Raw genomic sequence first — 26959 nt, 5'->3', positions numbered from 1 at the left:
ATGTAGGGAGGAGATAAATAGAAGAAATAAAGAAAATCCTCCAAAAAATGCGTAAATACTCACATAAGATGAAGAGTGGACTAAGGACCAAAGAAAATACTAAAAAAATGAATTTTTGATACCTCAAGAGTGGGGATTCCTCCTCATAAAGGAGACGCCTATTTCACATGTATGGTGGAGTTTTAAATTCTCAAATATTGAGATATTTCATCTCTCCTCTCTCTTAATTCAAGTCTAGTTCCAAAAAGTAAGCTAAACTGACCCAAAAATGATCAAAAATTCACCAAACTGATGTGAAAATTTCTAGAATCAGTTTGCTTGCTTGGTTAGAAGCTCACTTTTTTCTATAAATAGAAGCCTCCCTCTTTGTAGAAACTTAATAGTGTTTTATACACTGTTACTCTACTCCTCTCCAGAGCCAAAAACTGTGAATTTCTGAATAATTCATTAGTTTTTGAGCATTCCCTCTTCTAATTAATTGATGGCCACTCTTGTTGCAAACAAGAGTAGATCCCTCAAACCATCAAGTCAAAGGAAATCTCTGAGAAATTCATGTAAGCTAGAAATCCTACTTTTTCTTTATTCTTTTTTAATGATTTTTTAATTTTTATTTTCTTTGAAATGTAAAATGATGCTATGCTTGTTGAAAAGGCTTTCCCCCTCTCTCATTCTTAAATTCAGTCTTTATTTATCCTAAATAAGTAATCTAATTGTTGGAATTAAACTTTTCATATTATTTCTTTTTTAAAAGTGAAATTTGATTAGTTTAGAATGCTTTAAACCATTTGGGAATAATTTTTAAGTGACTTAAGGATAGGAAAATTTGAAAAATGGTTAACCATACAAAGGAGGTTATGACAAAATTTTCTTAAATTTTGTGAAATAAGTTTTATCCTTTATTATTCAAAAAGAGTAATCCCCACCGTTTGTGTATTCTAAAAGTGTTATTTTCATTCTAGGCATAGAAAAATACATAGTAAAATTTTTTATTATTATAAAAGTGTTACTTTCATCAATATTGATTTTTATGCATCAATAGATGCATAAAAGAATTTTTTTATTATAAAAGTGTTACTTTCATCAATACTGATTTTTATGCATAAATAGATGCATAAAATAATTTTTTTATTATAAAAGTGTTACTTTCATTAATATTGATTTTTATGCATAAAAGATTTTTTTAATTATAAAAGTATTACTTTCATCAATATTGATTTTTATGCATAAATAGATGCATAAAAGAATCTGCATGACCTTCTTGCATGAGTGCACCTCCTAGGGTAAAACCACTAGCATCAGTTACTACCTCAAAGGGTAGAGAGAAATCTGGCAACTTCAAAATGGGATTGGTTACCAAGGCGGTCTTCAGCTTATCCAAAGCACTCTGGCACATGGCAGACCATTGAAACGGGATATTCTTCTTGAGAAGATTAGTCAGGGGGGAAGCTATGAGAGCATACTTTGGTATAAAAATTCTATACCAACCAGTCAATCCCAAGAATCCTCTGACTTCTTTCACTGACTTTGGTTCAGGCCAATCTATGACTGCTTGGACTTTTGCAGAATTTGGAGGAATTCCATCTTTGGATACCACAAAGCCTAAGTATTCAACATGGTTGGTAGAGAAAGTGCATTTGCTCTTTTTTGCAAAGAGTTGGTGCTTCCTTAGAATCTCAAGAACTTTTCTGACATGAGCTTCATGGTCAGCTGCATTCTTTGAGTAAATCAGAATATCATCAAAGAAAACAAGAACAAAATCATCCAAGTATTCTCAACAAAGAATATCCTGCATTAAGCGATTGAATGTAGCTGGGGCATTTGTCAATCCAAACGGCATAACAGTGAATTCATAATGCCCATACCGAGTATTGATGGCTGTCTTAGGGATATCGTGCTCATTAATCTTGATCTGATAATACCCTGATTTGAGATCTATCTTTGTGAAGATCTGGGCTCCACTTAGCCTGTCCAGAAGCTCATCAATTTTGGGGATAGGATACTTATTCTTAACTGTCAGCTGATTGAGGAGCCAACGATGACCTGGACGTCATGCGGCGGTGATGGCGAGGGCGGAAGGGTCATCCAAAGGGGACGGGTCCAGTGCAGGGGCGCCGGAAGGAGCGACGCAGGAGCAGGCAGTGGGGTGCAAAGCTTGCGGGAGGGCGGAGGTGGAGAACGGGTGCAACGAGGAAGAGCGGCTGCGCCTGGTGGTGGACTGCAACGACGCGGGCGTGGAGTTCGTGGAGGCGCGATCCCACCACGTCTCCTACGCCCACCTCTGAGCGGCAGACAACTTCGCTCCTCAGGACTTCTTCAAAGCCCTCTCTTGTCCGGGAGGCTTGCATCCACAAGATCCCATCTTGTCCGTTTTTACAAGGTCGTGGAGCTGGACCCCTAGTAATAATTATGCATTGTTGGTGGAGAGGCTGAAGAGGAGCTTGTCGGAGGTGCTGGTGCCCTACTACCCCGTGGCTGGGCGTTTGGCGTTGGCCCGCGATGATCATGCAGGCGATGGTCGTGGCCAAGGCAAAGCTGACGAGGATGACAGTGACAGTGATTCTACTAGGGATGCTACGGCGTTTGCCGGTGTGGCGAGGACTACACTGGCACATGCTCCAGCATTCTAGCTTGGTGGATGGATGCTACCACGTGCTTCAGCCAGAGAGAGGCATGTGAGTGGCAGAGAGGGGCAGTCTGTGCTCCCGTTTTGGTGATTTGGACCCGTGTGTCGGAGTTCAAGGCACATGCATCTGGCATGGAACAGCTTGACAAATCTATGGACGTGATGTGTTCGTAGTTCATTGGTAGTAGACTATGGATGGGATGAGTTCCTAGTTCATTGTCAGAGAATTTTGGGCGTCATGTGTTGATAGTTCAATGTTCAGGAGATCTTTTGGACGTGTGTGTCCTCAGTTCAACGAATGGGGGATCATGAATGTGGAGTTGTCTGCAATTCATTATTCTATGTGGCAGCTGAAGCTCAAGATGGCATTCCTTGAGGAGACAGGTTTTTTTGGTGCATTTTCCGAGGTGTATTCGGTATTCGGCCGGTACTGAGGTGTCCATGGTTGCATCTACATCAACTTGGTTTCTTCATCTACACTATGAGCTACAGAGAGGGTGTTAAAGTGAGTATCTCAAAGTGGGGTGGTAGTCGGCCATTTCCATCATGAGGGTATAAATACCCATGCCCACCATTGTATTATTCAACCTATTCATTGCTAATACATATCAAAGCTGTTCGCCAATCTCTCTCTCTCTCTCTCTCTCTCTCTCTCTCTCTCTGCGTCAACTTCTCTCTACGTGTATTCAAACTTCTGCATGCTCGATTCTGACACTGTGCAGGGCTTTTCGAACATCCGGATCTAACTCTTGGTTCTCAGGTAACGGTCCCAAGGGAGGTTGATCCTCCAAGGGTGATGTGAGAGTGCCAGACTCAGCTCCAGGAAAGAAGACCAAGACGGTGTTCAGAGTCAGGGCAGGAATGGATTGTGGACTTGATGGAACCAGATGCATAGATCTTCGTCAGAGACAGAGTGGTTTGGAGAACAGGCCGGATGTTCAGAGAAAAAGGGTTGCCAGGGATGGATGATGATAGAGGGACTTCGGGAAAAGGATTGGGATGATGACAGTCATCCAAGAGCAGGTTGGAATCCCGTCATCAAGTTTAGCAGAGGGGGATGTCATGTGCATCATAGATGCCATGGACATTCTCAGGGCTAGATCTAGAAAAGACAACGAGACAGAGAGTAAGAACCCGGTAGAAAAACCAGAATGATGGAGCACAGAGCACCTTTTGCAGTGCAGACTGAAGCAAGGCTTGGAGAAGAACCAAAAGGATGCTGTCGGCTACTCACAGAACCAGGTGGCTGAAACGCATCAGAAGATGGTAAAAGCATCAGTCGGTTGCAGGCGCTAGGATGTGTGTGGACTGGAATCCAGAGCTTTCATCTGCAAGTCCCTAAATTTCTGGAGATAGACCTCATAAGTGAGGATCTGCGAGGTCATGGTCAAAGTAGTAAACCGGGCAACAACATGATAGTCATCATCTTGAGGAATTCTTTCTTGAAGACGTCTTCGAACTGTGCCCAAGTCGTTGGTTTAGGGTTAAGTTCTTTCCACCAAAGCAAAGCTTTGCCTGAGAGGAAACTTGCTGCTAATTGGATCTTTTTTCCATCGTCATATGGATGAAACTGAAAATGGACTTGCCACTTATGTAGCCAAGTGTCCACTATCTCCTTGGTACGCTGCTTTTGCTCGCTTCCAAACTGTTCCGGAGTAATATTGGGGCCTAAAGCAGATGCCAAGGTATCCATACCCGAAAGAGTAGATAGGGTAGTGGTCAACAAAGAGATGGAGTTCTGTAAAGCCTGCATCTGCGCGGCGATTTGTGCTTGACGTTCCGAGGAAGAAGCTTTAAACTCTTGGAAATCCGATTTTGAAACAAAATTGTCGAAAAGATCGGCATCGGTGGCTTCCGTAGCCGGCAGGTCTGCACGTTCGAAAATGGGTTCCAATTTAGATTCTTGGGTCGACATCTTGAAGAGGATAAGAGGAGAGAAAAGATTGATCTTGCACAAATAAGAGTGCTAGAGAGCTTGAGAGATGTGTGGCAAGAAGCCTGCTTAAGGGGAATATATAGGCTTCCCCAAAAGCTAACTTAGCTTTTGCTTTTGTGTTTTTTTTTGGAAAAAAAAAATAAAATAAAAATTAAAATATATATATATATATATATATATATATATATATATATATATATATATATATTCTGGTTTGCTTAAAAAAAACACTTAACAAAGCAATAAGTGGGTTTTTTAAACCCTCTCTAAGGGCAGAAAAAACGAAAGCAACGTGGGGTTTTTTTTAATAAATTTTAACAAAAGCTAAATTTATAATAAAAAAAACCCTGTAGTCGGCGACTTTGCTTTTCGCAAATTCGTGCAGCACCTTAGCGCCGCCTTCATGCCATCCCACGAGTGCCCACGTGTACCCGCTTGCGACCGCCTGCATACGGTTGTCGCCAGCGCTTGCACACCTACGCCTGAGTACACCCGGTTGTGCGAATAGCACCTGACTGCACCCGCCTACTTGGCGTGGCCGCCTATGCATCTAATTAGGCGCCTGCGCATACAGTTGGCCGACTGCGCCTGTTTATACATGGCGCACCTATGCTTGTACATCCAGCCTGCGTGCAAGACTTGCCTGCATACAGGTGTCTTCGTTCAGGTGGGCTGTGCAACCTTCAGGCGTCACAAAGACCTGAACAGCCTTCGCTTCTTCTCTCACTCTCTCTTTTACAAACAACAGCCGATTGGCTTCTACTTGTTCTCTCTCTCATAACTGTTCATACAGTTGAAACACCTACAGTCCTCCTTGCAAAGCAAACAACCCATACAAGACCAAACCTTTACCACGGGTTCCTACGATGCAAAAGCAACATGCTGAAATTGAAAAAATAGTAGTATACTCTAAAAAACAGCAAGCTTCTCGAACTCATACCTTTTCTTTGACCTCATCTTCTCTACCTACCGACTTGCTCGTTCACGAGGCTTGCTGTGATACCACTGTCAAATCCCCATAGGATCTCCTCGTAGAATGCTCCTGGTACAAGACTCGAAACTTGCAAACAAACCAAACAAACGTGAAGGGGGTGCAGGCCTGACTCACCTCTCAACCTTGACAGCCGTGGGCATGATTCACAGCAACCATCGGTCCCATATTCGATCATTCGGGCAGAGTTCGTTATAGCCCCGATGGTGGTGGACGCACTTTTTCAGAAAGCCACCTACCTCCACCACATCAGCACGATGAGCCCCCACACATACTTGATTTCCCTTATGTCCTCATGACAGCTCGCACTTGAGGGGGACGCTAGAGCATGGTACGCCTTAGTTTCCTCTTGTTTCTTAGGACACGGGCTCCAGATGGATCACTTGCCACCTCTTGAGTACAGCTTGGACTCCCCTTTTCTTCAACTTTCCCTAAGGACATCAACTGGACTATCCAGTTCGACCTCCTTAGCCTCCACATACATAGCACATGGATTGCACCTTTGGAGCTCCCATTGAAGGTGCACTTCTATAGAGATCATTTCCTTAGGCTCTCAAAGGGTGGCTTCATCCAGGAGCCAGGCTACCTAGGTATTCACATGTCACATGCCATGTGGGTTGCGCGCAATTGGCCAGCTACGTGTGTCCTCCCACAGCCTACGGGTGGAGACAAGGGTGGGCAAAGCGCATATTTAGAGATGGAGCGCTTGTATGGAGACCTTGAGAGGAGATGAAACTGGCCTCTGATAGAAACCAGAGTGCGGTAGACTAGCAGTCACCCGTCCACTTGTAGTCTAGATATGAAAACAAAACAGATTGGAGCTAGAGTGCCCAAATCTGAAAACAAAGCGACACCTGTTGGCCCCAAAGCTTGGCGCCCCTTGCGGTATTTCTTTATTCAATTCCAAAAATATGAATGGCTGAGTATAACAAAAATCAGCCAAGAGATTACACCTGTATGTCCAATCTGACGGCCCACAATCGTTCTTAGCACAGAGGATCTATGCACACAGATCTGTGTCTCCAAATAACACACTGTGCCTCCCTCTGATCAGCCAAGACCACTAAGCAGGGCAGCCATGAGCATACATCTGGCATAACTCAAGTGCATGATACAACATCTCAGCTCATACATACATATGCTGTCCAAACTCTGTCTCAACCCCTGTCAATCTGCCATACCCCTCCTCTCACAAGGGGCCAGATAACTCATATCTGCAACAGACATCAAGCAGTAGAAAGAGAGATAGATGAACAGAAGCGGAGCTTACCAAATTCAGCTCGTGAAACAGCACTGGAGGAAGCAACGGTACCAATCTGTACTTGCAGGCACTTGTTTCCACAACCCTGCTTCACACATGTGTTTGTACTTGTCTGTACCCTCCTCCTTGTGTTCACTTCTATGCTGTCTTCGAAAGTACAGATCTGAAAAACAGCCCCGTACCCGTCTGTACTACCTCGGGATACGTGCCAGGAGTTGTACTTGCAAGCGCAGCCTGCTGTCCACACTTGTACTCGCCTGAATCTGCGTAATCAGACCTGTCCAACGCCGCCTGCAGCAGTACTTGCTGTACCTGACTGTCCGTACACTGTACGGCAGTCGTACAGTGTTGTACTTGCTGTGTACATGTCTGCACAGCCTGTACAAGAGCCTGTGCGCAGCCTGTCCAGCAGGGAGATAGACCCGCAGCCTGTCCCAGAGAGAGAGAGAGAGTACTTGCAGTGTACGGCTGGTTTGCACTCAGAAAAACAGCAGCAGCAGCTCACAGAATCTGCAGTCGACTCTTCTCTTCAGCTTCTCCACGCATGTACACAAGCGCATGAAAGCTCCACGATTCCTTTTCCCAAAAGCTAGAGAGAGGGGGAGGAGAGAGAAGCACTCACTCCAAAAGTGGAGTGGCCTCCTCCCCATAAAAATCCTAGGGCCCCAAACTTAAAAAGTTCCCTAGGGCCACTAAGGCCTAGGGGCAACTTTAATAAACATTAAAAGTTTAATGTTCTAGTTCCCCCCTTCACACCTAGGGATGTCCACACATCTTAAACTCTGTCCGGGCACCCCCCATGTGAATCATTCAATATTCTGACTCTGCAACCACCATGCCCACACTTATGCTGTTCCATTTTCACAGGGCCATGACATAGCCCCCTCTTGAAAAATGGCAAGCGTCCTCGATTGCATTCTGGTGATGCATCAAAATATCCAAAGTGAAATATACAATATGGCAAGATCAGCGTCCCAATCTCTCTAAGCCATACACATGTATCAACATTCACTGCAAACCAATGGCATAGTAATAGTCCAAGTTGTATACCACTGTGAACCATACATATCCACAAAAATCTCACGTGACTAGTACACATATATCATAGAAGTCCCATAAACAGATGTACTGTCAGCCTCAGTACCTTCGGGTGAGATAAAAACTGCACCAAGCGACCTCTAGATGTCATCTGAGCCTGTCTGTATCAAGGGAGTGGAGGTGCTACACCCCTCTTGAGCATCAGGTAATGCTCCAGACCCATGCTCTGCTGAACCTGAATGAGCCACAATAAGAGTCGGCTCTAACTCAAAGGCATCGAGATAAAGCTGCAAAACCTGAGGTGAATCTGTTAAGTCACCTTCCTCCATTCACTTCGCATCCATCGGTGAATAGTTCTTAAACTTCACAAGATAGCGACGGGAAACTTTACCTCGTACCTTCCTTTCTTTATGTGCCAGTATCTGCTCTGGAATCAGAACCTCATCAAGTTCCTCAACTTCCGGCTGAGCCTCATCTGATACATCCTCAGGCACATCCCCACGGAAAGGTTTAAGAAGACTCACGTGAAAAGCATTGTGAATCCTCCAGTGATCTGGTAACTTCAAACGATAGGTTACCTCACCAATCTTTTCCAAAACCTGAAAAGGCCCATAATAACGCATGCTCAACTTAGGGAATAAGCGCTCTTTACCCTTCATCTTCTTGAGTCTAGCCTTTTCAAAGCGCAAAAGAACCCAATCACCGAATGCAAACTGTAAATCACGTCTGTGACGGTCTGCGGCTTTCTTTTGCTTCTGCTGAGTTTTCTAGAGTGCCAACTTAACTCTCCGATAAGCTTCATCCAAGCTCTCCACATACTGATCAGCCTCAAAGATCTTATCCTTTGTATGCAAAATGGGTGGTACCTTCTTCCCTCCTTCCACAATCTCAAAAGGCGCCTTGCCTGTCGAGCTATGTACAGTGTTGTTATATGCAAACTCCACCAAAGGAAGATACTTTTCCCATTGTTGCTTGTGCTCTGACACATAACACTTGAGAAGATCCAACACTGTAGGGTTAGTCTCTTCTGACTGACCATCTGTCTGTGGATGAAATGACGATGAAAACTTGAAAGTTGTACCCATGTTGTCAAACAACCCTCTCCAGAACAAACTCGTCATCCGTGGATCACGGTCACTAATGATAGACGTAGGCAAGCCATGATACTTGAAGATGTTCGCCATGAACAACTTCACCATATGATCCACTTTGATTGTCTTCCGCACGGGAATGAAATGTGCCTGCTTACTGAACCTGCATATGATAGTCCAGATGCCATCATTTCCCGTTTGTGTCCGTGGAAGATCAAATACAAAATCCATGGCAATGCTCTCCCAAGGTCTATCCGGAATAGGTAAAGGCTGTAATAACCCTGGTGTCTTCTAACGGTCAAACTTTACCTTCTGACATACGATGCATTGCCTCACAAAGGCATCAACATCTCTTCTCAAGGTTGGCCAATAAAAGAAAGTCTCCACTGCTTTGACCGTGGCGTCAATACCTCTATGACCTGCATACGGTGGAGCATGACTTTCAATCATAACCTTGAGTCGCAATGGCCTGGTAACACACAGTCTGCCATGCATCAATAAAAACCCATCTCTGAGAGTATAGTGCTCATGCCGCTGACCCTCAGACATCTGATCATACAACCTTTCAAAATCCTCATCATGGGCATACTGCTCTTTCATTTCATCAAGCTCATGATGATAAGCAAGTGAAACTGCAGAGACCTGTGGCTTGCGTGACAAAGCATCTGCCACTACATTCTTTTTGCCTTCCACATGCACAATCTAGAAGTGAAACATTGACAAAAAGTTTGCCCAACGCATATGCTTCTCTGAAAGCTTAGTCTGCGTGAGGAAATAACGCAAGGTCTGATGATCTGTATGTACAGTAAAATCAGCCCCAAGCAAGTAGTGTTTCCATGTAGAAAGAGCGTGAATTACAGCCAACATCTCTTTCTCATAAACCTGTAAATGCTTCTCAGCATCTTGCAAAACTCTACTCTCATAGGCTATGACATGTCTCTCTTGCATGAGAACTGCACCAATGCTACTTCCACATGCATCACACTGGACAACAAAAGCCTTTCGGAGGTCCAGTAACACCAATACTGGGTCTGAAGTAAGCTTTTCTTTGAGCTTTTTGAATGCTGTAATTTCCCGATCAGCCCATCTAAACGGAGTTGCTTTCTTCGTCAAAGCATGAAGAGGCGAAGCAATTTCGGCAAAGTGCCGTATGTAACGCCTGTAATAGGAACACAATCCTAGAAAACTGCGTACATCATGCACGGTCCTCAAAGCTGGCCAATTAAGTATTGCTTTCACCTTTGCTGGATCCATACGGACTCCATGCGCAGACACAATATGCCCCAAGAAATGTATCTCTTGCAAAAAGAACTCACTCTTCTTGCCATTAACCACCAACCTATGGTTTCTGAGTTTTGCAAACACAATGGCCAAATGCCTTCTATGCTCTTCCTCAGTTTGTGAATGCACAATCATATCATCAAAGAATGTGTCCACAAACTCTCTATGAGGCCTGAAAATCCTGTCCATCATTCTATTAAATGTGGCAGGCGCATTTGTCAAACCAAAGGGCATAACCAAGAACTCATACAACCCAAACGTGGTTCGGAATGCTGTCTTATGCACATCCTCGGGTCTAATGCGTATCTGATGATACCCGCTTTTCAAGTCAATACGACTAAAAACTGTGGAACCTTGTAAGCGGTCCAAGATGTCATCGATCCTCGGTATGGGGAATCGATTCTTGATGGTATTCTTGTTCAGCGCCCTGTAATCAATACACATCCGCCAAGAACCATCCTTCTTCTGCACTAAGAACACAGGTGAGCAAAAGGGTGATGAGCTAGGCTGTATCAACCCTTTATTCAAAAGCTCCTGCACCTGACTCATAATCTCTTCCTGTTGGGCTGCACTAACACGGTACGGCGGTCTATTCGGTGGAGTACTACCAGGAATCAGATCAATAGTATGATCTTTTGGCCTCTCAGGAGGAAGTTCTCCTGGCAATGACTCGGAAAAACAGTCTTGAAACCCACATAAGAAATCAGTCCTGTCCTTATCTAACATAGACAAATTAGACTTAGACTCATCATCCTGTGCATCCTTTACATAAATCAAGTACGCGGAAAGATGCTTTTTCATTACTGATGAAATCGTCGAAGCGGATACAATAGGAACAGATTCCCCTTTGAGTTCTACATCCAATACATGTTCTTTCTCTCTATGAGTCAGAGTGATTTTCCTATTGTAAGTATCCACCACCGCATGTACCCTGTGGCACCATGGCATCCCCAACAAAACATCACAGCCATCCAAAGGCATGATGAAGAACTCTTCGCTGTCCACATAACCCTGCAAATGAAGCCGAAGCTTCCCAATGATAGGAGTAACGGGTTCTGCATACCTTGGACAAGCCATATTTGCCTCATGTAATGGCCCCATCTCCTCTGCGCGAATCCCCAATCGGCCAGCCAAATCTGGTGAAATGAAGTTGGCTCTAGCACCTGTGTCAAAGAAGATCAAAGCATTCTGATCTCTCACTTTGCCCCATGCCCTGCGCAACTTAGTAGCTTCACCACCTGGCTGTTCAGTGTTCCCCCACAAGATCAGGAACTAGGCCTGCAGAAGGCTTTTGTTTCTTTGGCTTGGGCTCTCCTTTATTGTCAGAGTCCTTTTGGGACTTTCTTTTGGGACAATTGAATGACATATGCCCCTCTTCAGTACAATAGAAACACTTTTGAGCATCTCTCAAAGCCTGTCTTTCCTCAGAAGTCCTCTTGGGCATTGGCAACTTCTTATACTTGGTCTCTGAATACCCTTTAGCATCACGAGAAGCATGCCCAAATTTTTCAGCTTTCTTGCTCAATTTCTTATTGCCTTTAAACCCAGATGAACCACCTGTGAGTAACGCATTAGCTGTCATAGCATTTTCAATCATCTGTGACATGTTCGTTACTCTTGTCTTTATACAATAATCTTGTACCTCTTTGGGCAGCCCACAACAATACTTCTCTACCTGCTCGGATAATGGCACCGCACGATAAGAAGTCACTGGGAGTAAAGCTTCCCAAAACTTCTTGTTATAATCCTCCAAACTATCACACTTTGAAGCATCCAATTTGTGCCATGCGGTCATGACATCCACCTCAAATGTAGATGTGAGCCATACGGAAGAGAAGACCTGTTTGAATTGGACCCATGTAGTGGGTGCTATGCCCTGCAAAAGAAGAGTAGACCACCACTGCAAAGCATTGCCCTTGAGAAAAGTGGCAGCTTTCCTCACCTTAGAGGACTCTGTGTAATTCCCACCAGAAAAAGCAGCATCAAACTGCTGTAAAAAGGTAAGTGCTTTAAGTTTATCTTTGGCCCCACTGAATGTGTCAAACTTCACTGCAGCTCCCCCTTCCTTGTAATCCTTCGCCTTTCCCATAGGCGTTAGATTATCATATGGAAGTGGTTTCGCAAGATTGCTGCCCCCAACATTCATACCCATCATTGGGTCAACATTTCCCATTCCCACACCAGGCATACCATACATTCCAGCCATGTTTCCAAACATTCCATTATGCATACCTGGCTGCATACCACCAAACATATTGCCTTGCATCCCAGGTTGCATGCCTCCAAACATATTTCCTTGCATACCGGACTGCATACCACCATACATATTCCCTTGCATGCCAGGCTGAAAATTGGCTCCAAAAGGCCCATACATACCCAGAGGGTAACCCCCAGTCATGGATTAGAACACCGAACCACCACCAAAATAACCTGGATGCATATTTTGCTGAGGAATAGGTGGCTGTCCATAGAAGGAACTCTGAGAGTTTGCACCATAAGCATGCTGCATATTCGGAAACTGGCCAAAAGATGGTTCCTGTGGGATGGCACCACTATGACCCTGAGGAAGATTCTTTGAACGAACCTTCTTCTTCTTTTTCTCGGGCTCTGTACGGGGTTCTGTGCGAGATCTCATAAATTCAGCAAATCTCTCTCTGTGTGAGCTACATAAAAGTATCCATAACACTAGCCAAACGATCTTTGAACCGAGCATTATCATCCTCTTCACCATGCACATCTTCTGGCTGTGTTACATCCTCATAAGGCTCAACATCTGCAGCCTGTTCTCCTGCAAAAATATCCTCGGATACATCTTTCTCAGGAGAAGTCTCTTGCTCTTCTTCTTCATGATAGAAGTACTCATCCTCTGTATCAGACATGATTGCTGAATTTTCAGCGATGGCTTTCTTCAAAGCAACCACGAGCTCACCCCCTTCAGAAAGTTGATGATTGGTCCCGGGGACGGAACCTTGAAACCGGCCTCTGATAGAAACCAGAGTGCGGTAGACTAGCAGTCACCCGTCCACTTGTAGTCTAGATATTTAAAGAAAACAGATTGGAGCTAGAGTGCCCAAATCTGAAAACAAAGCGACACCTGTTGGCCCCAAAGCTTGGCGCCCCTTGCGGTATTTCTTTATTCAATTCCAAAAATATGAATGGCTGCGTACAACAAAAATCAGCCAAGAGATTACACCTGTATGTCCAATCTGACGGCCCACAATCCTTCTTAGCAGAGAGGATCTATGCACACAGATCTGTGTCTCCAAATAACACACTGTGCCTCCCTCTGATCAGCCAAGACCACTAAGCAGGGCAGCCATGAGCATACATCTGGCATAACTCAAGTGCATGATACAACATCTCAGCTCATACATACATATGCTGTCCAAACTCTGTCTCAACCCTTGTCAATCTGCCATACCCCTCCTCTCACAAGGGGCCAGATAACTCATATCTGCAACAGACATCAAGCAGTAGAAAGAGAGATAGATGAACAGAAGCGGAGCTTACCAAATTCAGCTCGTGAAACAGCACTGGAGGAAGCAACGGTACCAATCTGTACTTGTAGGCACTTGTTTCCACAACCCTGCTTCACACATGTGTTTGTACTTGGTCTGTACCCTCCTCCTTGTGTTCACTTCTATGCTGTCTTTGAAAGTACAGATCTGAAAAACAGCCATGTACCCGTCTGTACTACCTCGGGATACGTGCCAAGAGTTGTACTTGCAAGCGCAGCCTGCTGTCCACACTTGTACTCGCCTGAATCTGTGTAATCAGACCTGTCCAGCACCTGTCCAACGCCGCCTGGAGTACTTGCTGTACCTGACTGTCCGTACACTGTACGGCAGTCGTACAGTGTTGTACTTGCTGTGTACTTGTCTGCACAGCCTGTACAGAGCCTGTGCGCAGCCTGTCCAGCAGGGAGATAGGCCCACAGCCTGTCCCAGAGAGAGATAGAGAGTACTTGCAGTGTACGGCTGGTTTGCACTCAGAAAAACAGCAGCAGCAGCTCATAGAATCTGCAGTCGACTCTTCTCTTCAGCTTCTCCACGCATGTACACAAGCGCATGAAAGCTCCACGATTCCTTTTCCCAAAAGCTAGAGAGAGGGGGAGGAGAGAGAAGCACTCACTCCAAAAGTGGAGTGGCCTCCTCCCCATAAAAATCCTAGGGCCCCAAACTTAAAAAGTTCCCTAGGGCCACTAAGGCCTAGGGGCAACTTTAATAAACATTAAAAGTTTAATGTTCTAGTTCCCCCCTTCACACCTAGGGATGTCCACACATCTTAAACTCTGTCCGGGCACCCCCCATGTGAATCATTCAATATTCTGACTCTGCAACCATTATGCCCACACTTGTGCTGTTCCATTTTCACAGGGCCATGACAGGAGAGGATATACAGATTATGCCACAGAGGGGTCGAGACAGAGGAGCACTATACCTATCACTGCCTAGTGTACTATGAGATCCGTGGAAGGTACTACTAACTCTTGTATGAGGGTTTTTGCCCATTACCCAAGATCATGGATTTTGTGGACCAGCATTGCTTGGGCCTCTTCCTATTGGAGCTTCGCAGACACAGAGATACACTCCTAAGAGAGTGTTGGCCATAGACACCCACCCTTCCTCACCAGCCAACCATCACTACTTTCTTCTCGGGCTAGGGAGAGGATATCTACCTCAGCTCGGCCTTGTCCCTGAGGAGTCACTTCAGAATGAGCTTGCGTGCTTTGACGTACCTGGCATCCCAAGCCCACAAGACACCAACCACGATCCTCACATGAGCTGTAAATCCGAGACATGCTCCAAGGATATGCCCCACATGCTTTATATTCTCATGTACTTCATGATGAGAGTCTCTTGTATGTTGGGAACATAGTCACAAGAAACGTTTCAAGGTTTTTTTTGTTTCGAGGTTTTTTGGAATTTGTTTCGAAAGGTTTCGTCCCTCAGCTAAGAAACCACGAGGTTTCGAAAAATCAATAATTTCATAAAGTATAAATACTTAAAGAACTTTTAGTGGCCATCTAAAAACAATGCAATGATGGAAAAATGGTGTCTTCTCACACATCTCGGGGAACCGTCCTTATTCTGGTGAGGCATTACGGCAATTTTGATGCCACAAGTGGTTCAATCAAGGACTCTTAAGAAATTGAAGAAGGGAAGGTAGAAATTGGGAAAGATTTAAGACATTGAAGGATGGAGTGCGAAGAGAAGAGAGGAGAAGAAGAGAAAGAGAGAAGAAGAGAATGAAGGAAGGAGGAGTAGAGGTGAAAGAAGTGGCAGTAGATGGAAAAGGGAAGGACGGAGGCACGAGAAGAAGAGGGAAAGAAGGTGATGAGGAGGACATGGAAGAAAAACAAAAATAAAAAAATCCCAAAAAAACCGGGGACAAAAAACGGAACCTATAATTCGGGCGAAACTGCCGTACTGGAGAGATTTTGAAGCTTTTTAAAAACGTTTCGAAGTTTTGAAAGCTAGAAATAGGTTTTTTTGTTACTATGGTTCGGAATCAAGTTCTTACCTATGTGTAAACCCACTCTATAAGTGTGGTAGTATGTTTGTGTGTGAACCACCTCTTAGAGGGGTATGAATAATATCTAGGTATTTGTGTGAGCTATGACATAAGCAATGATGTCAGAAGGGGAACCTTTGTAACCTATAAAGGTACTTGTACTTCATTGAATCAATCAAGCAACAGTCACATCATTTTGTCGTGTACTTTACTTTCTCTAGGAGTATTGTTCTCTCTACTCCATCAAGCCCAATCTACCCAGATCCAGGCACGATACTGCAGAGCTATGGAGGAGAGAGTCCAGAGGCTACACTAGGGCACAAAAGATGTGAGAGTCCTCACGCCATGCCCCATGTAACCCCACCATCTCTATTGGGTGGAATTAGTAGTATACCACCTATCATGATTGTACATCTATAGCATGCTAGACAGTGACTGCATAGTGAGCTGCATATGACTAGGATTAGCTTTTCATTTCAGTTTTTCTTTCCATGGTACTCAGGACATGGACTTGTTGTATGCGGATTTGTCTCATAGGCCAATCTGGCCTTCCGTAGACGTTAATATATCTTCCGGAGACCGAGAGCACCAGGCTACCAGACTCCCAGACTACATCAGAGGGAGATCACAGAGATACGGGCTCGACATCAGCACCATATCCAGGAGCGGCTAGCTCACTTACACTCACACCCGGAGATCATGCTCCAAGGTATTTTTGCCTCGCCATCGCCTATGTATCACATATTACACCCCCATTATGGTACTGGTTGGAGCTAGACAAATCTGCATTGCATTCTTGTATACCCTACGCATATAGGTTGCATACTGAGCCTCTAGCGGTAGTGCTCCATCCATCACACCCCCCCACTAGCTCTGTACTTTCATACTTTATTTCATGTTCATTTTGTCCTTTTTTTTCTGGACATCCAGAAGACATTGACAGTTGTACATTGATTTGTCTCATGGGTCGAGTTCGGCCTCTAGTAGATGTTAATACAGCTTTCTTTCTTTCTCTCTCTCTCTGCGTGTGCGTGCGTGTGTGTGCGTTACATGCCATAGCCATGGTGCTTGACTTCAAACCACCTTAGATTCATTTACATCATTTGGTACCAGAGCAGTGTACGGAGGCAAGGCATGCTGTAGTTGCCACCAATAATCTCAATGCTACCGCTGCCCTCATTAAACAACGTGCTGCTAGCAGCCGTAGGTACACCGACTTCTACAGCTTCTCACGTGCAGCTTCTCCCACTGTCCCCCCTGTTCGCCAGCGTTGCCGTGCCCTCCAAACACTCTTGCCACCGTGTGCAGCTAAGCGCCGCCATGTGCTGCCCATAAGTGCTGCTGCCCAGTGCACTGCTGTCACCTTGCCTCCAATAGCTGCCCAACTGTAGCCACAACTCCACATTAACCTGTAGCTGCCCAGTCAAGTGCTGCCCGCCCTTCCGCCAGTTCGCCACCTTCAAAGGTTTTCAATAACCTTATAAAAGGCCACAATGCCAAGCAAGCATTTTGGGGAAAAAAAAGGAGGAAGGGGGAGCTTCCACGTCAAAAATTGACCAGCAGACAGCAAAGCATTCATCAGAGATTTTTTGGGTCTTTTTAAAATTTCTGCAAATCTAGCTTAATTAGAGCATTAATCCCAAATCTTTTATTTTTAATCTAAATTGAGGGTATATATCAAGCATTCAAGTGTTGCTATAGCCTCCTATAGCATCATTTTCAAAAAGCCCTATATTTTGGAAAACCCCTTATTTTTGGGAAACCTTGATTTTTCTGGAAAACCTAATTTTTGGGCATTATTTGTACAGGGTAAGACACTGACCATTCCTCTATTAAGTTTCGTAGCAAAAAATGGCTTCCCACGAGTCCATTGAGAAATTCAATGGGGAGAGTTGCCACACCTGGCAGACCAGGCGGAAGTTTAGTTTGATGAGAGAAGGCCAGAGGCCTTTCATTGAAGGGGAAGAGAAGATGCCCGAGGAAGAAGATGTAGCACAAAAAGCTTGGAAGCTCAGAGATCAAAGAGCCTTTGGCCTCATAGCCATTGGCGGCTTTGATAACTTCATACACCGTGTTGCAGATCTCCCCATCTCCAAAGAGGCTTATGAAAAGCTGGACAAGCTCTTCGGAGCTCATGCAAGAAACTCCAAGGTTTCTCTATAGATAGTGTTCTAGGACTCACAACGCTACCACATGAGAGCTTTGATGCTCATTTGAACAAAATGAAGTCTCTAATGAGCCAGCTTGCAAGACTTCCCTATCTTTTCATGAGCAAGGGATCACGAGCCAATATCTACCATGAACCTGATGCATGTGACTCATGAGTTGCTAAATATTCTTGCTTTTGAGGCTTGGACATTTTTGCTGTTGTCGGTAGACTTTTATCTTTGCATTGGTCAGTATATGAATCTGTTTTTGATGACAGGTTGAGGTAAAAAGGCAGGAGACGGAGCGGCAAGAACAAATGAGACTGCAATCTCATGCATATTTGAAACAGCTTGATGAAGCCGAGGTTCGCCCTTATCTTAATTATTTTTCTGTCAGCTATTACTTAACCAGAATTCGATCTAAGGTAGTGGTTTCTTAAGTTCTAGTGTATTGTTTCACATTATCATATGTAAAACCCAATCATTGAGAGTAGGCCAGGCAAACATGAGCACACTATTCATTGATTGCATCTGTCTGGACTTGTTGTTTTGTAGGCTTGGGTTCCACTTGAAACTCATGGTGTGGACAGTCCTATAACTGACGGCATTCGGCATGCCCTAACTTCAAAAGGAGGAGATGAAATCCCTTTTGGCATGCCTATGTATGAAGGAATTTTATCATAAGATGCTTAAGTTTTGATGCTTGAGGTTTAGTGCTTAATTATCAGTTTGTCCACTTTTTTATTGTTCACAGATCAGATTATGTTAGTCATCTTGTACCCGGTCGTGCAAGTTTGAATGCTTATGAAGCAGCCACCCAAGATGCCAATGGGGATGAAGGTCTTTCGAGGAGGTATGCTTTCCTCAATTAGATACCAAATCTGTTCAAAAGAAAACATTTACTTTACTAAGTTGGTTATGTAAATTTGGAATATCCATTCTGGAGAACAAAATATCAATGATCCCGTTGAGATTTGCTCTTCGGAACCAAGGCTGGAGCTCCCGTGTAGCCTCAGCACCCCCCTCCCCCCCTCCTTTCCCCCAGCACACCCTGCTTTACCTTCTGAGCTCCTCCGCTTCTTCCTCATGCCCATCGTAGCCCCTCCTCCTGTTTCTCCTTATCTGCTTCCCTGTCCCTCTCTCCTTTCCTTCGTGCAGGGTGTTCATCCCTCCCCGTCTCTCTTCTTTCTCGCCGCCCTTCAGCCTCTGCTCCAGCCTTTTTTCTTTTCTTCCGTCGCTGCTCCTGTGGGGGCTTTGCCTGTTTATCTGATTGGAATTGGCATGCCGGCTTTGGTTCCTTCCCCTTCGTAGGAAACCGTAGCAGCCGCTCCACCCAGCCTGAGTCCATTCCCAATGCCATTTTTCGCAACGGATCTCTAGCTTCTCACCTCATCAGTTGCCTTGGTGGTGTCCATGACCCTTGTCTGCAGGTTCGTCTTCCAGTAGACCACCGGCATGAGGGCAGACAAGGGATCTCCTGCAGGAAGCACTAGTGGGAGAACACGGCAGCCAAACTATCTGTGCCAATGCTCGCTAACAGTCACTAGGTGACTCTACGCTACAAAGTTGTCAGTGCCTCTCCCGTTCACACTTTGTTTCATTTGTGCAGTCATGAGTTAACTAAATCAACCCATATACCCGTAGCAAGTCATACCAACTTCTCTGCCTAATGCATAGACCTTCACACCGTGTGGTGGATGTATCCATGCACAAAGAAAGTCCTCCAGCACAACCCAATATGCAGGAAAGTAACTCATGCTGCCCCTACCAAAACCTGATCACAAGATTCCCTCTATCAACGACCCAAGTCAGGGGCTGGCAACTGAACTGAGAATGAATTTCCAATGGGTTCAACAATCAACAGATTCTGTAACTTTTCCGTATCTTCTGGCCAGAATTTTTTCCCTAAAGATGAAAAAAGCAATCAATCTCTGACCTAAGTTTGTCATGAAAAATTCCCAAGTGGTAAACGTGGCTCTGATACCAATGTAAGGACCACATACCTCTTAAAAGGGTTGAGACAAACCGCACTGAATCCGATGTCAGTAGATTGTGGCCAGCAGCTCTCCTCCCAGCCTTAGGCTCCCTTCCGGAACCACCCCCAAGCCTAAGGTCAGATTGTGGTGAGTTAGCCAAGCCTCGAGAGCCCACCCTGGCATCCCATACCACGAGTATGCCTGCCTGCCTATAGCTCTCCTCCTAGCCATAGGCTCCCTTTCAGAACCACCCCTGAGGTTGAGGTCAGATTGCCATGAGTCAGCCAAGCCCTAACAACGCGCCCTAGTGTCCCATACCACCAGTACTCTTGCTTGCCTGCAGCTACTCTGGCCTTGAGGTCCAACATGCTGAGGAGACCCTTGTGTGTGTGTGTGTGTGGATACCTCACCATCCTCATAAGTGAGCCCAAACTCACTTATTTAGGAATAACAAGGCTATTATAATTTATTGGCCCATTGCTTTATTATTTTAGCCATATTTAACCTCTAGTTAACTTTTTATTGACTCTTGGTTAATCCTGACCTCACGCTGGCCCTTAGATCTTGGGCAAGTCCTGTCAGTCCCCATTCCCTGCTAAGTCCTAACCCTAACCTTGCGTCAGCATATGCCCATAGCCCCCGGGTTAACCTAACTCTAGTCAGGTTGTGTCATGTGCATCTGTTAATCCCGATGCTCATGGACATGATTATCTTTCCTAGCAAGTATATGGGCAGATTTGGACTTGATTTGAGGCCCTAAATGCACCCAGAAGTGCTTGGAACATGCGTCCATGGATGGGACACCCGACACTTTTTGGGCACAATTTGGAGGCCAGATATGACTTTTTGGACATTATTATGTAGGTCAAAAGGAAAATCCGACCTGAACATGACTTTCCATCCTATCCCTACATAAAGGAGGTCAAAGGGCATGGAAAGGCATAAATCAGATAGATCTCTCGGGCATCTCACAAGTGTTGGTGAGAACCCTTGTGTAGAGGTGGCTTGCAGCAGGTGGGCTGCCACTGCTGCCTGGATGGTTGCTGCCGATGAGCCTACTGGGGAGGTCTCTCATCGACTGTCGGAGGGTGGCTGAGGACCATTAGCTGCTTGCTAGAGACAGGGGCCTTGCACCATGCCTTGTGGCGGGAGGGTGTGGTTGACCTTCTGATTGGTCACCCAGACTAGAGGGGTGGGCCCAGGCAGAGTCGCCTGGGGGCGGGCAGCTGCTACAGGGCACCTGCAAGGACAGGTCCTCGTGAGATGTCCTATCTGAATAAAACATCGTCAGGGGAGTCCAGCGTACTCAACCCGCTGCTGAAAATGAGAGCTGTTGAGGGGTGGAATCGAGAGGAATCGGGGAAGGTTCTCAGGCGACTCACGAGGCTAAGAGCACCCTGATAGATGGGAGACCCGCTGCCCTGGCGACTGTCGAGGCTTTTGTCTTGGGGTCTTAATGACCTGCCCAAGGGTACTACCGAGCACATGGAGAAAGTTGCAGTGCTCTTTGGGGAGCCTTGGAAAGCAAATTGTAACCGGGAAGCGTGACGTGGACACCGGGGGATTAGAGTTCGGCAAGAAGCCGTGGTGCCATTTAGCAAAGTACACATGAGCACTGTGTAATGCAGTGGGGCTCTGCAGAAGGAACCTGTCCGCCATGGCGGTAAAGTTGAACTCCACCTGGATGTAGCCATCTCCCTGGTGTTGGATATCAGGGGTCTATCCCTGATTGCGCTGATCAAAGTGGCTTTCTGTAGGTCTCAAATCGAGAGAGGGGGGGTGCGGGGTGCACTGCAGGCGAGAAGCGAGGAGGGGCTACTTTTTGTGAAGGGAGCAGCACGCAGGGGCGAGGGCGAGGGCAAAAAAGGGGGGCGCAGGGATATGGCAACGAGGGCGCTTCACAGGGAGCTGCGGGAGCTCAAGCTCGGTCAGACCTCATTGATCATGTGCTAGTTATTGCATGTGCCCCGTGAGTAGTGCTAATTATTTATTGTTAACGTACTGTATTACAGCTTTTTGGATACATTGCCGTTGGAACAACGCTTCGAGAAACTTCTGTCCAAGGTATGGCTGAGTTCTTCTCAGTTCTCTTTTTCCTTTGAAGTTGGCCTAAGATAAATTTCTTTTCCTGGGGTAAAGTTTGACATCTTGTGAAGTTTGATCTGATGTCTTGTGTTAGGCACTGAACCATCACCTTTTTCAACTTCGACTGTCTATCAGGGGAGAGTTCATGTTCTACAGTTCGAGAGGCTCATGAAGCTAGCTCCAGCAGGTTGCACTGAAGAGGAAGTGTTGTCTGTCCTCGAAGATATGGCGCATCTAGTGCAGGGCTGCTGGGTTGCAGCATCATCACTTCGCTATTCAGGGCATATCTGTGTACTCAGAGATTATATCCTTTCCCTGTTTACCAAGAGTCGAGTCATCCGCCATGATCAGTTGGAAGAGCTTCAGGTGCCCAAGGAAATGATTCGAGAGGTGTTAGTGGCACTGGCAGTGCAGAGGCCTGCAGAAGGTGGTTGGGAGTTTCAGGAAAGCACTGACAGATCATTTTTGAAACGCCATCAAGCTGTTGCAAGGGAGCAGATGCAGAGATGGACTGAAAATGAAGACCAAATTAAGCTGGCTGCTCTGGGTCTTAGAATTGGAACATTGAGCAGTGAGAACTCATCTCTTGGCCAGCATATTCCTGACCCATCTCATCAGCGGGCCCTCTCCAGTGATAAGACAGTCAATGCAATCGTAGCTGGCCTAGGCCGCAGCAAAGCATCCACAGCTGGAGTGTTTTCTGGTGAATGGACAATGTCAGAGGAGACAAGGGCTTCTCTGCCTGGGGCTCTTCGTGAGATATTTGCAAAACACAACGTCTGCAGGTACAAAGCTTATAAGTCAATATCTTTAAATTTCAGAGGCTATATTAATCAAAGGGTTGCTAGTTATCTGATCTCAGGATTCTCACCAGAGGTTTCTACTTGTTTGCATGACCAGTTTGCAGCTCATATGCCAAAGCTTACGTGAATTGGCCATCACAAAAGCAACCGCTCCTAATGCAAACCCAAAGGTAGTGGCTGCTGCCGTAGCGGCAGCTAAGGGTGCCAGTGCTCCTTTGGCAGAATTGACAGCCGCAATAAGTCAAGTTGCATCAAATATAGATGGGATTTATTTCTTGACCAAATTGGGCAACCCTAGCCTTGACCCTTTCAGGTGCCTGCCTCTTCTTCGTTTGGTTCTTTACAGGATTACAGTTTTAAGTCTCTTAAGTTGATGGTTCATTATGATGGTAGGGATGTCGTGGTTGCTTTATTGCGTGCCAAGGGAGCCAGCTCCGGGCTGAGAAGGCTAGATATCATAGAAGCATCTAAGATAGCTCTCAAAAGTGAAGTTCAGGCCAACGTCTATCAGAAGGTAAAATGCTGTGTCTTTTTATAGAAATGTCTTAAGTGTTACAGCACCGTTTGGGATTCAACAGAGTAATGCTTACTGGTTATTCAAACAGTCAACTTGATTTGAGACAATGTGGGACAATGGACCGTTATAGCGTAAGTGGGAATGCACAAGGGGTAGAGTATGATGCACTGGCCTATGGGCAGGGATTAAAAGGAGCAAATGAAGCAGCCAGAGATAAAGAGAATGTACTAGCAGAGATCAGGGCCCATTAATGACTGGTTTTCATCATGGGCATTGACAGCCAAAACTGGGAGCTTTTTTGTCATGTTTAGGGTGGGCAAAGACAGCCAAAACCGGGTGCCCACATGATACCCAGGCTTGGGCAGCCATGCCACCCATTGGAGTTCTCAGCATGACATAAACTGCATGATTCCTGGTCGGTAGTAGACCAATCAACCCACGGGGCTTATCATGCCTATTTAAGGGCCCGAAACTATCCTTTAAACCCTTTTCCCACTAAAACGGTGCTCAGTGATGCAACTATGAAACTTTCCATACCAAAGGATTCAGGTTCCATGTTCGGCTGCTTAGGTCTCACTAGCCACTGAAACGACAGCTGATACGATCAGGACAAGGTCCTTATCCGTAAGAAAGCTGTTCTTTGCATGTTTGTCACATGAACTAGTCCCATGTGCATGTGTCATGCCAGGGGCATTGCTTTAACTGGTGCTTGTTCACCTAAAGACCTTAATTGCTTGCTTAATGAACCATAACTTAATACAAAATGCAGCACATTGGGGCTGAAGATGACTCCCCCTCTCCCCTCTTTCCTCTGGTTCGTATTCATATTTGCACAAAGCTCTGCGGGCTCTTGGGGGATTCACCTCCTGCTGAACCAGATTTTCTTAACTACCTGGTAGGATTTCCAGAACTTTCACTACTAGGCGACCTACCTGGTGCGTTTTCCAGAGCTTTCTCTACCAGCAGGGAACCTAACCAGCAGGTTCTCCAAAGTTTTCATATGCAGCTGGGCACCTGTCGGGCTTGTCTCCAAATTGTTCCGAGTATCCAGTTAGAGTAGCAAGGGTCCGAGCAGCAGGTATTGAGTAATGGGCAGTACTAACGGATTGCCCACCGCAGCCAATACAAGGTGCCATCCAATAAATTCAGCCAACAGCCAATAAAGGGTGCCCACAACAGGGCACCAACAGCAATTACCAAAAGAGTACAGCAGATTCAAGTTACCAATTAGACACACACAAATAATTAACATAAGGGCTTGTTCGAATCCCATCCACATTTAAAGTTTTGAACCAAAATTTTAAATCATGTCCATTGTTACGTTTTTGGGCGTCCTTGAGATGTGTGGGATTCGTTTGTGCTACACAGAACACTTCAATCCACGAGTGACAACAATCCCCCTTCTTCCACATCTTACTACCAATTTTTCCACGCAGAAGAATCAGGAGAAGGCACAGCTGGTGACAAAAGCTATCACTAGACATTTCTCAGGCAACTTACGAGAAATAGAGTGCATATTGTCAACGGGGAGCGTGCTGAGAGAGGATTGTTTTGAGTCCACTCTCACTTGATTCTAAGTAGACCCAAAAATCAATAGAGGTTTATGGTTTTTACTGATTTCTTTAAAAATAATCCCATGAGTGAAAAGCACAGAAAGCGAATTCGAAGAATCTTACGAAAGGAGCCTCTAGCTCTTTATTTTTAGCATTAGAGAGCTGGCATCTGTTGTTGGAGCAGCGTGGGTGATGCGGTACAGGGGGAAAAATGGTTGTGGAAGCTTTTCATCTGATCTAACCAGTTTTGGACCATACGTCAGCTGTCTAGAGGGGAATTCAAAGTGAAAGTGCACTTTGAAACCCCTGGTCGTTTCCGAGATGCCTCAACACTATGCTGCGCCCGTGGGGTTTGAACATGCGACCTCTTGCTAGGAAACCAACACCCTTACCAACAAGTGGGATAGCACTTGTTGGCATAGGTCAGCTGTTTTGATGAGTTTTTTTTGACTGGAGTTAGCCACATTGACTAATCCACTTAGGTGTGGCCAGAGTTGCCCATCCTTTGACTGGCGTTGACCAAGTGTTGATGCTTTTTGACCAGATGTTTTTGACCATTGTTGACGAGTGCTGACCAGAGAGAAAAAGCAAGAGGATCTCTCCTGCCTGATGTGGACGACTGGAAGGTTAGGGGGAAAGTGTGACTAGGAGAGGAAGAGCATGTACTCCCTATGTATGGGCTTTGGGTTGTGCACATGGTGGCTTGCAAGGATACAGGCATTGAGTTGAGGCTGCTTTTTAAAAAAAATAAAAAAATTCTGATTACTGAGAGTATTTGATTGCATTTCTTTAAAGTAGTTTATGCTTAAGTCTTTTTCTTTTTGTTTGAAGGTGTTGAAAGAGCTATGTTACACAAAAGGTGGTGCCTGGGTACTGAAACCAGGAGATGGTCGTCCAACGTAGCCATGAAACCAGCAAGCACCACTATTTTTACTTTGGACATGTAGGTACTATTTTTTACGTCAGACAGGTAGGTGGAAACTTTCTAGTTTTGTGTCACACAGGTGAAAGGTGAGAGGTTCTGGCAGATTGACTAGTCAGTAAAACATTCTACAATTGTTGTAGAGCTTTGTTAAGTTTATGTGATTCTGTATAAATATGTGAAAAGGACACGAGACTAAGGATACCATTATTTATTTGATGACATTAATGCATATGCTTTTTGCCGAGTAGCATGCAAGACGGTGAATAAACATGCAAATTGTGGAAATTGATTTTTAGAGGGTACTGCTGTAATATAGATTGTTTGTGTTTTATGAAATGCGGTGTTAGTGATTTAAAAAAAAAAAACGAGGTTTAAGAAAATGAAATGCTTGAAGAAGCATTTTGTTAGAGTATGGTTTACCACTTTCGTTGTTGTTGGAAGAAGAATTGACCTCCTCTAGGTGACACGTGGCAGTAGTTTGGCGGATTATTATCCTTTATATACATATACATATGCTGCGATTATATAGGACGCTGGCTTGGCCCCACACATTCTCTTCAAAAAAAAAGAAAAAAAGAAACCACTGCTTCATTGATAAAAGTAATGTAGATTCATAGCTGTCCCAGAGTGGGATAGCTACGACTCACATCAGAAAAGGAAGAGGTGTATATCCAGGGAGCTAGTCTCTGAGTCGGCCTTCTTCTTGAGGCATAGGCACTGGTTGCATCATCTCCATAATGACCCTCCAAATTGACCTATGATGCAATCCCAAATGACAATGTCCGATTGCTTGAGGAAATGAAAAAACCATACCATGCTCTTCAATAACATCCCGTATGTGGCGAATTCCAAGCACGGAAAGGTTATAGGCCTTGGCTGGGATAATGCAGGAGGAACTTCAAACACCCTACTCCAATGAATGCTGCCCATAGTTAAAGAGTTTCCCTAGTTTGGGGGGACGGCCTGACCAGTGTAGGTGGTGTAACAAAGCTTTCTAGTCTTGAATGAGAGCAGTAGCATAGGGGGAACTTGTGATTTTGCCATTAAAATGTTTGAAAACTATATCATCATAACAGGTAACCCAAAGTCCATATGCTTTTGTATGTGTGGAGACACACATATTGCCCAACATGCAAGCCCATGCCTTTGTCTGTGCCATAAAATCAAGTAGAAGCATTGCCTTCCTTGCGAGGACATGATAATGGATATTGAGAATAT

The 26959-nt window shown here is 45.1% G+C and overlaps 1 protein-coding gene across 3 annotated transcripts in view; it reads left to right on the top strand.

The window, feature by feature from the left end:
• The window catches only part of LOC147610692 (SIN-like family protein), a 44246-nt gene extending 18220 nt beyond the window's left edge, over positions 1–26026 (top strand). For 2 of the 3 annotated variants that reach the window (XM_086785130.1, XM_086785132.1), the window contains 8 exons: positions 18161–18247; positions 18438–18544; positions 18637–18735; positions 21871–21922; positions 22079–22728; positions 22844–23059; positions 23140–23260; positions 25648–26026. In XM_086785130.1, coding sequence (XP_086641256.1) covers positions 18161–18247; positions 18438–18544; positions 18637–18735; positions 21871–21922; positions 22079–22728; positions 22844–23059; positions 23140–23260; positions 25648–25719 — 1404 coding nt within the window. In that variant the 3' untranslated portion in view covers positions 25720–26026. The remainder of the gene's footprint in view (positions 1–18160; positions 18248–18437; positions 18545–18636; positions 18736–21870; positions 21923–22078; positions 22729–22843; positions 23060–23139; positions 23261–25647) is intronic. The other variant, XR_015263859.1, reaches the window with a different exon arrangement.
• The last annotated feature ends 933 nt before the right edge of the window (positions 26027–26959 follow it).

Source organism: Cibotium barometz, chromosome 48 (assembly GCF_041138505.1).
Source record: "Cibotium barometz isolate CiBa-2024 chromosome 48, ASM4113850v1, whole genome shotgun sequence".
Classification (NCBI taxonomy): Eukaryota; Viridiplantae; Streptophyta; class Polypodiopsida; order Cyatheales; family Cibotiaceae; genus Cibotium; species Cibotium barometz.
Note: the sequence above shows the minus strand (reverse complement) of the source record. Positions and strands in the feature narration are given on the sequence as shown.